This window comes from Hypanus sabinus, chromosome 21, assembly GCF_030144855.1.
Source record: "Hypanus sabinus isolate sHypSab1 chromosome 21, sHypSab1.hap1, whole genome shotgun sequence".
NCBI lineage: Eukaryota > Metazoa > Chordata > Chondrichthyes > Myliobatiformes > Dasyatidae > Hypanus > Hypanus sabinus.
In genome coordinates this window covers 49208910-49222189 of record NC_082726.1, presented here as the reverse complement: position 1 = coordinate 49222189, position 13280 = coordinate 49208910, and the positions used below count along the sequence as shown (strand labels likewise).

Here is a 13280-nt window from a genome sequence, read left to right as displayed (position 1 = left end):
AGCTTTTCGATCAAGACTCAAGGACTCAAACGCATGACCTTAGGTTTCTGAGACCAATGCCTTACCACTTGCCAACTGAAATGGTGCAAACTCCACACAGACAGCATCTGAGGTCAGGATTGCACCCCGGTCTCTGATTTTCTGAGACAGCAGCTCTAGCTGTGCCACTGTGTCATCTACTGACTCAATCAATTTGTGTAGACTAAGGCCCGACAGAAAACATCTTGATAATGACTAGTCACCTATTTACAGTAGGTTTATTTGAGGATAGTTGTTGGCCAGGATGTTGGAGAAGAACTCCCTGTGACTTTTGTGACGCCTGGGAGTGAAGGTGAGGTTGTTCTTGTGGTATTTTATCCAAATGATGGCACTTCTAAATGTGTAACATTCCACCTGCAGGCTGGATTTCATGCTGGGGTCCCTGGAATAGGAGTCAAACCCATTACAGTAACTTGTGACTCAGTAGCTGGAATGGTTACCAAATGATAACTAACGTTGCTGAAGAAATGATCTTCAGTTTCTGACCTATGCAAAGGGATATATTTCTTCAGAGAGCACAGGGTTACAGAAGGACGCATTAGATGCCTTAAATCTCTCAACTGGGAAATACATTCCCAGCAACTCTGCTCTTAGTGAGCATTTAATTATTATTTAATGAAGTCATTAAAGGTTATGGACTACAGTTTCTCAGTGGCTTTTAGACAGCTCCTGTGTTTCGCGGCAATGCTTTTTAGACTAGCAACAGTCTGACTTGGCTAAAAACGGAGAGCTAATGCACTCCCGGAGAGTGGCACTTAGGAAAGTGGACTGTAGTGATGGACTGTCCTGGAGAATTTTGGCAGGAGCTGTTTGTGATTATGTAGCATCGTCAAGGCACTTAACAGGCACGTAATTGGATCAGGGTAAAGCTGACAATGAACAAAGAACCAGGCATTAGATTAACAATTGGTCTGGAGTATCTTGAGGGAAGAGGATGGACTGAGTTGGGAAAAGACTGCAGAACTTTCAGGGTGAGATGGTTAGAACGTAGAGCATGGAAACAACAGCACAGTACACCCTTTAGCCCACGATGTTGTGCCAACCTTTTAACCTACTCTACTGTAAGCACCATCTAACCCTTCCCTCCTACATAAACGTCCATTTTTCTATCATCCATCTGCCTGCTGCTTAAATACCCCTGATGTATTTGCCTCTATCACCACCCCTCCTGGCAGGGCGTTCCGTGCATGGTTGATGATGAGGTGAAGGATTAGAGGGACCTGTTTTTAGTAAGTCTTAGAGCTGGAAAGGATGACAGAAATTGGGAAAAGAAAGACCACACTCATGGCCTGAACTCATCCAAAATGATAAGGCAATGTTAAGGAAAATTAACCTCAAAGTAGTATAGAATGACATATACATACTTTTATAGTAAATTTACTTTAAGATTTTGGGTCTCTTTTCAACCCCAGACAAATTGATCCTTTGGTATTAAGGATGCTCAAACATAAGACCAGAGGACATAGGAGCAGAATAGGACCATATGGCCCATCGAGCCTGCTCCACCGTTCCATCATGGCAGATTTATTATCCCTCTCTACCACATTCTCTCAACATACCGTTGTATAAGCTGGTAAATCTATTTTCACTCTAGGCCCTAGGTAAGACATGGGATAGAGAAACAGTCCATGGGGAAATTTTTCAGGGGTAATGTGGTTGTGTGGGTCAGTGAGTACAAGGGCGATGAACCTAGTGCGAGGGGTCACTGATAAATAATAGGGGATCAGCAATTTAAGGCAGAGATGGGCATCATTTTTTTTTCTTGAATTACCTTGCCCAGAGGGTGGTGGAATTTGAGTTATTGAACATTTAAGGCAGTGGTTGATAGATTCTTGAAAAGCAAGTGGGTGAAAGATTTTACCTGGAGAGTCGGAACTCAGAGTTAACTTTATGATTACGTCAGCCATACTCTTAAAAAACAGTGGGACACCTGCCAAGGTTCCTGCTCAGTCATCCATTCCTAGCCTGAGCATATATCTTTCCATCCTCCTGGTGAGTCTCCCCACTGCTCCCATCTGCCCACCCCACCTCCCTTATTGGATTCCCTGCTCCATCCTCCTCCGTTACCAATTTCCACCATCGGCTGCCCTTTGTTGCTTCCTTCCATTAACTTCTAACCTCTGTCGCCATTTCCATTCTTTCCTTCTCCATTATGTGGATCCACCTATCACGTGCCAGCTCTTGCTCCACCATGCTCTTATTGAATAGCAGGGCAGGCTTGATGGGCTGGATGGCCTGCTCCTGCTCCTATTTCTTATGTTCTTATGTTCTCTTCTCACCATCTCTGTACGTAAGCCATCTCCCCTCTCTCTTTCAGGCAGTATTGGTATTGGCATTGGATTATTCTTTTCCTATGTACCGAGATACAGTGCAAGGATTTGTTTCATGGGCCATCCCGATAGATCAGGCCATACGTAAGTACAACACAGTAGTGAAAAGAGTAACAGATTGCAGACTGTAGCATCACAGTTACAGGGTATGGACAGTGCAGGACAAGGGCCAACAGAAGGTAGGTTGGGAGATCAAGAGTTAACCTTTCTATCGTCCTGTAGCACTTACATCCACAGTGATGAAATGCTTTGAGAGGCTGGTGTTGAAGCATATCAGCTCCTGTCTGAATGGCGACTTGGATCTACTCCAATTTGCCTTCCGAAGCACCAGGCCTAGGGAAGATACCATCTCATTGGCACTTCACACAACCGTTGAACATCTGGACAGCAAAGATGCAGACGTCAGGATGCTCTTTATCGACTACAGATCAGTATTCGATACCCCTGAAAAGTAATCAATAAGCTCCAAAACCTGGGCCTCAGTACCCCCTTGTGCAATTGGATCCTGGATTTCCTCACTTACAGACCCCACTTCGGATTGTCAAAAACATCTCCTCCACAATCTCCGTCAGCACAGGAGCATCACAGGGATGTGTTCTAAGCCCCCTGCTCGACTCGTTTTACGCTTATGACTGTGTGGATAAGTATAGCTCCAACACCATATACAAGTTTGCAAATGATACCTCTGTTGAGGGCTGTATCAAAGAGGGTGACAAATTAGCATACTGGAGGGAGACTGAAAATTCGGCTGAATCGTTTCATAACAACAACCTCTCACTCAATGTCATTAAGACCAAGGAACTGATTGTAGACTACAGGAGGGGGAAACCAATGGTCAATGAGCCAGTAATCATCAGAGAATCAGAGATAAATTTGAATTGACTTTACTTCTTACATCCTTCATATACATGAGGAGTAAAAATCTTTACATCTCCATCTGAATGGACAATGTGCAAATTATAGTAATTTGTAATAAATAATATATACAGTAAGATATACAACAGGAAAGTCAATATTGCTTAGAGATACAACTGTGTCAGTGTGAATTAATCAGTCTGATGGCCTGGGGAAGAAGTTGTCCTAGAGCCTGTTGGTCCTGGCTTTTATGCTGTGCTAACGTTTCCTGGATTGTAGTAGATGGAACCATTTGTGGTTGGGGTGACTCAGGTCCCCAATAATCCTTTGGGCCATTTTTACACACCTATCTTTGTAAATGTCCAGAATAGTGGGAAGTTCACATCTACAGATGCACTGGGATGTCCGCACCACTCTCTGCAGGGTCCTGTGATTGAGGGAAGTACAGTTCCCATACCAGGCAGTGATGCAGCCAGTCAGGATGCTCTCAATTGTGCCCCTGTAAAAAGTCCTTAGGATTTGGAGACTCATGCCGAACTTCTTAAACCATCTGAGGTGAAAGAGGCGCTGTTGTGCTTTTCTCACCACACAGCCGGTACGTACAGACCACGTGAGATCCTCACTGATGTGTATACCTAGGAACTTAAAGCTGTTCACCCTCTCAATTCCAGGTGCATTGATGTCAATAGGGGCTAGCCTGTCTCCATTCCTCCTGTAGTTCACAACCAGCTCCTTTGTTTTTGCGATATTGAGGGAAAAGTTGTTTTCTTGACACCACTGTGTCAGGGTGATGACTTCTTCTCTGTAAACTGCCTCATTATTATTTGAGATTAGGCCAATCAGTGTAGTGTCGCCAGCAAATTTAATCAGCAGATTGGAGCTGTAGATGGCAACACAGTCATGGGTATACAGAGAATAAAGGAGGGGTTTTAATACACAGCCCCGAGGGGCACCTGTGTTGAGGGTCAGAGGGCCAGAGGGGAGGGAGCCCACTCTTACCACCAGCTGGTGATCTGACAGGAATTCCAAGATCCAGCTGCACAAGGCAAGGTGAAGTCCGAAGTCTCTGAGCTTCTTGTCTTTGAGTTCCTTGGAGGGAATTATAGTGTTGAATGCTGAACTGTAGCTCAAGAACAGCATTCTCACATAAACATCCTTCTTCTCCAGATGTGTAAGGACGGTGTGTTGAGCTGTGGCAATTACACCATCTGTCAATCGGTTGTGTCAGTAGGTGAATCGTAGGGAATCCAGTGTGGGTAGTAGCAGGCTGCAGATGTAATCCTTGACCAGCCTCTCAAAGCATTTGCTTATTATTGAAGTGCGTGTGACAGAACGCCAGTCGTCCAGGCATGTTACCTTGGTCTTTTTAGGTACAGGGAATAATGGTCGATGTTTTGAAGCAGGAGGGTCAGTAATATCAAATTCCTTCGTGTCACTATCTCAGAGGACGTGCCCTAGGTTCATCATATAAATATAATTGCAAAGGAAGCAAGACAGCTCCTCTGTTTCCTCAGCAGTCTGCAGAGTCTTGGCATGTCATCAAAACTTTTGGCAAACTTCTATAGATGTGTGGTGGGAAGTGTGCGGAGTGGCCGCATTACAGCCTGGTATGGGAACTCCAATGCCTTTGAGCAGAAAATCCTACAAAAGATAATGGATTTGGCTAAAATCCTCCCAACCATTGAGCACATCTACATGAAACATTGCTGGAGAAAAGCAGCATCTTATCATCAAAGATCCTCACTACCCGCGCCATGTTCCTTTCTCACTGCTGCCATCAGGTAGAAGGTACAGGAGCCTCAGGACTCACACCACCAGGTTCAGGAACAGTTATTACCCCTCAACCATCAGGCCCTTGAGCCAAAAGGGATAACTACACTCATTCTATTTCCGGTGTTCGCACAGCCAATAATCTCACTTTAAGGACTCTTTATTTTGTTTTTTCATACTTGTTATTTATTGCTATTTATTTATATTTGTATTTGCACAGTTTGTGTTTCATTGATCCTGTTTACAATCGCTGTTCTATAGATTTGCTGAGTATGCCCACAGGAGACAGAATCTCAGGGCATGGACGTGCTCTGATTATAAGTATTACTTTGAACTTTTTCTCAGCATATGAGAGGTTCATTTAAGACTCGGATAGTAGTGGATAAAAGCTGTTCTTGTGCCTGGTGCTCTCCAGCTTTTGTATCTTCTGTCTAATGGGAGGGGCGAGAAGAGAGAATGAGGGTAGGAGGGATTGTTTGACTATTTTGGCTGCCTTCCAGAGGCCGAGGGAAGCATAGTCATAGTCCGGAAGCGTCAACTGTCCATTTCGCTCCACAGAAGCTGCTTGACCCACTGGGTCCAAGTAGAAGTAAATTTATTACCAAAGTATGTATAAGCCACCATATACTACCTTGAGATTCTTGTAGGCTTTACAGGAAAATAAAGAAATACAAAAGAATTTTTAAATTACAAACATAAACAAAGACCGACAAACATCCATTGTGCAAAAGAAAGCAAATTGTTAAAAATAATAAGAAAAGTAAATGAGTAATACTGCGAACATGAGTTGTAGAGTCCTTGAAAATGAGTTCCTTCAGCACTTCATCTTTTTGCCAGATTCCAGCATCTGTAGTCTCGGGCATCTCCTGGTTTTTTTACCCTCTGTGATCCCATCTGTGCCTTGGTACCAGCAAGGCCATGCATAAGGTCCTTCTTCAGGCTCCTGTACCTTCTCCCTGATGGTAGTAATGAGAAGACAGCATGTCCTGGATCGTGAGGGCCCTTTGATGGATGCAACCTTCTTGCGACATCACCTTTTGAGGGTGACCTCGATGGTGGGGAGGTTAATGCTGATGAAGGAGCTGGCTGATTTGACAACCCTCTGCAGCTTTTTCCGACCCTGTGCAGAGGCGCCTCCATACCAGATGGAGACAGTATTCTCCATGGTACCTCTGTAGAAATTTGCTAAAGTCTTACACATTTTGACCAGCAGACTATTTGGCAAATCTCTCTACTCCTTCCCCCATTGTATAACCTCTCTCCCCATTGTGTTAGTCCACTTATCCTACAGACCTCCTTCCACTGCCCAAAAAAATCACCCAGTGAAAATATTCTCTGCCTTTTCCCTCAGATCTGTTGCTAAGAACCAGAGCTTGTAACATCTTGCACTGCCCTCCTAACAAGCAAGTGACTCAAGCATCACAAGACAGGCCTGTGGCTGAAAGCCAAGGCTCGGAACATTTTGGAAGCCTGTATGCAGTTGATATAGGTTTTATACTGTGAATATTATCATGAAATGCTGCCAGAGTTTAAAATTAAGGTCCATTCCAGAACATTCCTTTAAATACAGTTCTGATATAATGCTAATTTCTATGTAGGTCAGTAATAGACCCTTAGAAGGTTGGTCTCTGTAATATGTGATTAAAGACAGTAGGAGATTTAAAACCCAAGCTGTCCATTTCTTATCAGTACAAGAATTAGATCCCCTAGAGGGAGCCAGATCCTGGAAAACCATCGCCTACTGTGGAACTAAAGCTGGAATAACTCAGTTCTTCAGTTATGCCACATTTGTCAATGATGCAACTCCCCTTTGCCAGTGAGAGACCTTAAAGCTCCATGGGTAACCACAAATGGAAAATGACCAGTGGTTTCTGTCAGTGGGAGTCTTTGAGGGGAGAGCTGGGAAGGAGAGGAGAGGAGCTAGTGGAAAGAGAGTTTACAGAGGCTAAGGAAGGCAAAGAATGGAATTAGAGTCAAAATCAGGTTTATGGTCACTTATACAGACTGCGAAATTTGTTGCTCCAGATTCCAGCATTTTAAGTCTCTGTGAGTCTCCAGGGAGAAATTCTTCACGTAGGCCGATCATTCCTTAAGTCACTATATACATTAGGCAAGTTTAAGGTCATCTGACTGCACATTAATACAACCAAATGCAACAACATTCCTCCAGACCACAGTGTACCCACAATACATATATCACACACAGCACATAAACCACAAATAAGTTAATAAAATATCATTCAAAATACTTGTGGAGTGCGCAGCATAAGTAAGCAGTAAACAGCCTGCTTTCCTAGTGACAAGACCTTGGTGGTGATTAGTCTCACAGACTGGGGGCAGAAGCTTTTACCCCGTGCTGATGCTTCTATACGTACTTTCTTCCTGATGATAGTGGGTCAAAGAGTTTGCGGTAGGGATCCATAATGATGCTTCACCTATTATAATTGCAAACGTTTTCAGGTACCTCATTTAGAGGATGGTATGCTCATATGCTTTTAATGCTGGGAATAATCACCTCAGATAATCTGGCTGCCCATGTACTCAGCTCAGATTGTGGCATTGGGACTACTTCCCCCTCTTAGTAGCCACTTCGTATCAGTTGGTGCTCAGCAGGAGACTAGGACTGGGTTAGTAGCAGGAGGTTGTACGTTCATGAGCATGAGGTGGAGAGCAAAGCTACTGTAAGAGAACACGGAGATGGGTGGTTTATTAGGTAAAAAGGAACAGAAGGGGAAAGCAAAACTCCAGCAAACTCTATGGAGGGCATTCTAATTGGTTCCATCACCATCTGGTATGGAGGATCCACTGCACTGGATCAGAAAAGGCTGCAGTGGATCGTAAGCTCAGCCAGTTCCATTATTAGAATTGGAATTAAAATTTATTTAAATCTTACATCCATCCCACAATGTGAGGGAGTTAAAATCTTGGTGTTATGACTCTGTTGCAATGTAGAGACATGAAAATTTAAAAGCCTAATGGCTTGCAGAAAGAAGCTGTCCCATAGCCTGTTGGTCCTGGCTTTAATGCTGTGGAAGTGTTTGCCAGATGGAAGCAGCTGAAACAGTTTATGGTTGGGGTCCCTGATGATCCTCCAGGCCTTCTTTCTGCAACTGCTGCTGTAAGTTTCCTCAATAGAGGGCAGTTCACACTCACAGATGGACTGGCCTGTCTGTACCACTCTCTGCAGTGCCTAACAATGAGGTTGGTGCAGCCAGTCAGGATGCTCTCAAAAGGTGCCCCAGTAGAAGGTCTTGAGGACTTGGGGGCCCATGTCAAGTTTCTTCAGTTGCCTGAGGTGGAAGACGTGCTTTCTTTTGCCACACAGCTGGTGTGTACAGACCAGATGAGGTTGTTGGTGATGTGTATACCGAGAAACTTGAAACTAGCCTCCCCACCATCGAGGGCATATTCAAAAGGCAATGCTTCAAAAGGTGGCATCCATCATTGACCCCCATCATGCAGGGCATGATCTCTTCTCAATATTACCATTAGACAGGAGGTACAGAAGGCTGATGTTTTAGGAAGAGCTTCTTCCCCTGTGCCGTCAGTCCTCTGATGGTCAATGAACCCATGAACACTACCTCACTATTTTTGTTCTCTTTGTGCACCATTTATTTCATTTTTAATATATATTTCTTGTTATAATTTAGAATATATTTTATGTACTGCTGCCACAAAAACAGTAGATTTTATGACTTATAATGAATCTGATTCTGACAAGCGCCAGGGATTGTCCACATCTTTCTGCTCTCACTTGGAAATAACTGCAGTATGGTTCCCTCCACAGCGCTGGACCCCACCAAGGACCCCTGTCAGAAGGTGAAGTGCAGCAGACACAAAGTGTGCATCTCCCAGGGGCAGCAGAGGGCCATGTGCATCAGCCGCAAGAAACTACAGCACAGGTCAGTTGTGGGCGGTGGCCTGTCTCCCACCAACAAGCAAAAGCAGGAAACGCTGGAAATACCAGTTCGGGCCACAGTCGTGGGAAGAGGAAAGGAGTTAATGATTTAGATCAGAGACCCATTGTCTTATATTCTGACAAATGTATCTCACCCCACAGATGTTATCTGACCTGCTGAGTATTTTCAGTTACCAGTGGCAGACATACAGATAATCACTCATTGTGCTCATGACTTACACGTACAACTCCACACATTTTTATAATGAATCACATACAGTTGCATGTACACACACACACACACACACACAATAAAACACATCTTGATCATGTTACACAATTGCTGTTACACATCCTGACCATGGCATACAGTTTACTAACCACACACGCACACGCACGCGCGCACATGCACACGCACACGCACACACACACGCACACACACACGCACACACACACGCACACACACACGCACACACACACGCACACACACACACACACGCTCCGACATAGCTTGCTCAGAGCTTACTAACCCTTTCCAACTCATCGGTCTTCAGATTGTGGGAGGAAACCCAGAGCAAACCCACATGGGTACGGTGGGAACGTACAGACAGTGGAGGGAATTGAAACCCAATCACTGGCGCCGTACAGCGTTTCACTAGCTGCTCTGCGCAGTACGCCCCCCCCCCAATAAGAAGGTAATCGTGACCAGATTATTTTAACCAAGTTTGTACAAGTGTAAACATTGGCTGGGCCATGAGGGATAATAGCTTGCGGCACCCGTGTAAGGACAGCCAGCCGGTGGTGTAGTGGCATCTGCACCAGACTTCGAGGCCAGTGGTCCCGGTTCACCCATGCTGGGTTGAGCATCGAGCTAGCAACTTGGCCGCGTAAAAACAGACAATGCAAAGGAACCGGTGAGGCTGCCGCCTAATGCGCCACAAGGCGGAGAGAGGAACTAACTAACACGTGTAAGAGACACACACTCATGCACATCATCCAGACAATAATGATAACTTTATGATAATGATATATTAGCTATATGCTTGCCAAGGGAAGCAGACACCAGATTATTGTGCAAGGGACTCGTTGGATGTGATTTATGTCTGGAACATTACACCAGCAATGAAAACTGACAGAATGGTCCTTTGAGAGAAATAGGAACTCAGTCTCAGCAACACACGAATTGAAAAACACTACAACATACAAATGCCATCAACCATCAAATCGCCACTGTCCTTGTATTTCTGAGCCACACCCGGGTACCAATGGCAGCACAGTGAAATCAGGAGTTAATGATATATGTTATTTAGCAGTTGTGGGCAGTCTTTGTCCATTCCATACCATTTGGTAGTGATGAATCCCAAGTTATTCTTGGTCTCAGGACCTTAAGCTGCAAAGTAATTAATGTGAATGGCAATATCTCAGTCAGCAAACTCGACAAGGGTTGATTACCAGAGGGTTAAAAATTGTCCTTGAGGTCTGCACAACCAATGTTAAGATGATCCCTGAAAACAAAACAGAATCCTTTTAAAACCCAGTTTTATTGATCATTGTAATTATCAATGCACAGAGTCTCTCATGTGGAAAGTAATTGTCCTCATATACACAGAGTGCATTGTTATAGTTGAATAGATGGGAAACACTAAGGATTTGCTTCAGTTCAAGTTCAGCTAAGGTGAAGGAAGCTCTTTGTTGTTAACTCATAAAATAATGGAATAGGCCTCCAGAGCATACCCTTAGAAAGTTCTTGGGAAAGCAGGAAAGTTATGATGAACTGATCCAACTTCAGCTGGAGTGTTGTATTCAGTTCTGGTTACCACATGAGGAAGGAAGTAAGGGCATCAGAGAGAGTCCAAGAGGGATTTATCAGACTTGTTCCTGAAATTAAAGTTTAAATTACAGTGATGTATTAGAGATGCCGAGACTGTTTTTTTTAAATTTTAGAGTGTGGAATGAGCTGCCAGTGGAAGTGGGAGATGTAGGTTCAATTATAATGTTTAAAAGGAGTTCAGATAAGTGCTTGGATGGGAACGATTTGGAAGGATATAGTTTTGGTGCAGGTAGAAGATTGGGTCTGCATGGACAAGATGGGATGAAGGGCCTGTTTCTATGCTGTAGTGTTCTACAGCTCTATAATTCTATAAAAGCGTGGGACCACCATCATCTGGAAGTTGCTGCTCTGATTTTAGAATAGATTTATTTATTAATCACATATACATCAAAACATATAGTAAAATGTGTCGTTTGCAGTAACAGCACAATCTGAGAATGTGCTTGGGGCAGCCCACAGGTGTCGCCATGTGTTCCGGTGCCAACATGCCCACAATGTTCGGCAGAACAATGCGCAGCCAATATATAACAAGGAGCAACAACAAAACAAGCTGCTTTCCCACCCTGCCACCCCCACACACACGGGATGGGCCTCCAACTCCTGAACCACCTCTGGGTCTGGTCTCAAACCTGGGATTATTACCCCAACAGCACTGTAGACATGACCACCCCTCAGGGACTGCAACAGTTCAGCTCACCACCACCTTCACAAGAGCAGCTAGTGATGGCCAGTGAAGATCTGGCCCAGCCTGCGAAGCCAATATCCCCTGAATAAATTAAAAACAACCCCATCTACTTGATCATTCTCAAAGTGAATTGCCGTAACTTTAATTAACAAACTCCTAAGTTCTGGAATTCCCTCCCTAAACATCTGTGCAATATTTATTGCTTATTAATTATTATTATTTTCTCAGCTCAAGCTGGTAGAACCTGAAGTACAGGCACAGCCAAGCATGCTCATTTCTCAATTGCTAGGAACTTTCGATAACTCTAGTAGTGTTTGATATTGTGGCTTTCTGAAGATTTGCATAGATATTACTGTGTAGCCCTAATTGTTTAATGCTATCGTGTAGTCACTTTACGATGATACCAGCTGTAGAAATTACCTTTGGGACAATGTATGCCCTGTTCATGTTTCACAGACTTTCAATTTTCTCTTTTAACTCAGCATATTTCTGGTGATCTCACTTCATTATTATTATTTTTTCTTTTTGTATTTGCACGGTTTGTTGTCTTTTGAACATTGGTTCTTTGTCTGTCTCATGTATGCTTTTACTTTGATTCTGTTGTGTTTCTATTAACTGTGAATGCCCACAAGAAACTGAACCTCGGGGTACTATATGGGAACATGTATATACTTCGCTGATAAATGTACTTTGAACTTTACTTCTCTTCGTTGCCACTCCTCAAAGCCCATTACTTCTGCAAAGCTTTTGATCATTCACAGTAATATCCTCCCACATGGTTCATTGTTAGTCTTCTCCCTCTGTGACTCTGTGACAGTTTTTGCAAAACGTTGTGCAATATTTCTGCTTGCTTTGAGGACATTCTGAAAATCAGTGTTGTAGGTGTGTTGCTCACTGCGGACTCTGTTTTCACTAGAATCAAACAGTCGTCCGTGGAACAAGTGGAGCGTCCCTGCAAGCCATGCCAGTCAGCTCCAGTGTCTCCTGTTTGTGGCACAGACGGGCACACATACACTTCCCAGGTGGGTCTCTGCTTGTTTCCCTGTTACTGCACCACTCCACTTAATGGGGAAGCAAAGAAAAATAAGATAATTATAAAATTGATAAATAACTACATTAAAAATATAGAGGAAAAAGACAGAGAGATGAGTCAACAGATAAAGCTCTTTCAAAGACCTAGGTCAGGTGTAGCATCTCGATATATTCTCTATCACTCGGTAACACCTCATAGGCTTTCATTGGTAATGGTACAAAAGGTGGTTGGATCAGAATCAAGTTTAATATCAGAAGCATATGTGAAATTTGTTGTTTTTTGTGGCAGTGGTGCATTACAATACATAATAATAAAAACTGTAAATTACACAAAAAAGAAAAGAGTGCAAAAAGAGAGGAAAAAATACTGAGGTGGTGTTCATTGGTTCATTGTCCATTCAGAAATCTGATGGTGACAGGGAAGTTGTTCCTGAAATGTTGAATGTCTTCAGGCTGCTGTACCTTCTCTTTGATGGCAGCATTGAGAAGAGAGCATGTCCTGGGTGGTGGGGGTACTGAATGATGGATACCACCTTTTTGAGGCATTGGCTTTTGAAGGTTATTGCTATGAAGGCTAGTGGCCACGATGCAGATCGTAAGGTTTACAACTTCCTGTAGCTTTTTCCGATCCTGTGCAGTGACCCCTCCATTCCAGATGGTGATGCAGTGAGTTAGAATGCTTTCCATGGAACATCTTGGCAACATACCAGTTCTCCTCCAACTCCTGATGAAATATAGCCACTGTCTTGCCTTCTTTGTAATTGCATCAGTATGTTGGGCACAGGATAGATCCTCAGAGATGTTGACAGTCAGGAACTTGAAGCTGCTCACTCTTTCCAG

The 13280-nt window shown here is 43.7% G+C and overlaps 1 protein-coding gene across 2 annotated transcripts in view; it reads left to right on the top strand.

Annotated features, from left to right (window-relative positions):
• The window catches only part of spock2 (SPARC (osteonectin), cwcv and kazal like domains proteoglycan 2), a 107025-nt gene that overhangs the window by 64951 nt on the left and 28794 nt on the right, over positions 1–13280 (top strand). For both annotated transcript variants that reach the window (XM_059946474.1, XM_059946473.1), the window contains exons 3-4: positions 8782–8896; positions 12325–12430. In XM_059946474.1, coding sequence (XP_059802457.1) covers positions 8782–8896; positions 12325–12430 — 221 coding nt within the window. The remainder of the gene's footprint in view (positions 1–8781; positions 8897–12324; positions 12431–13280) is intronic.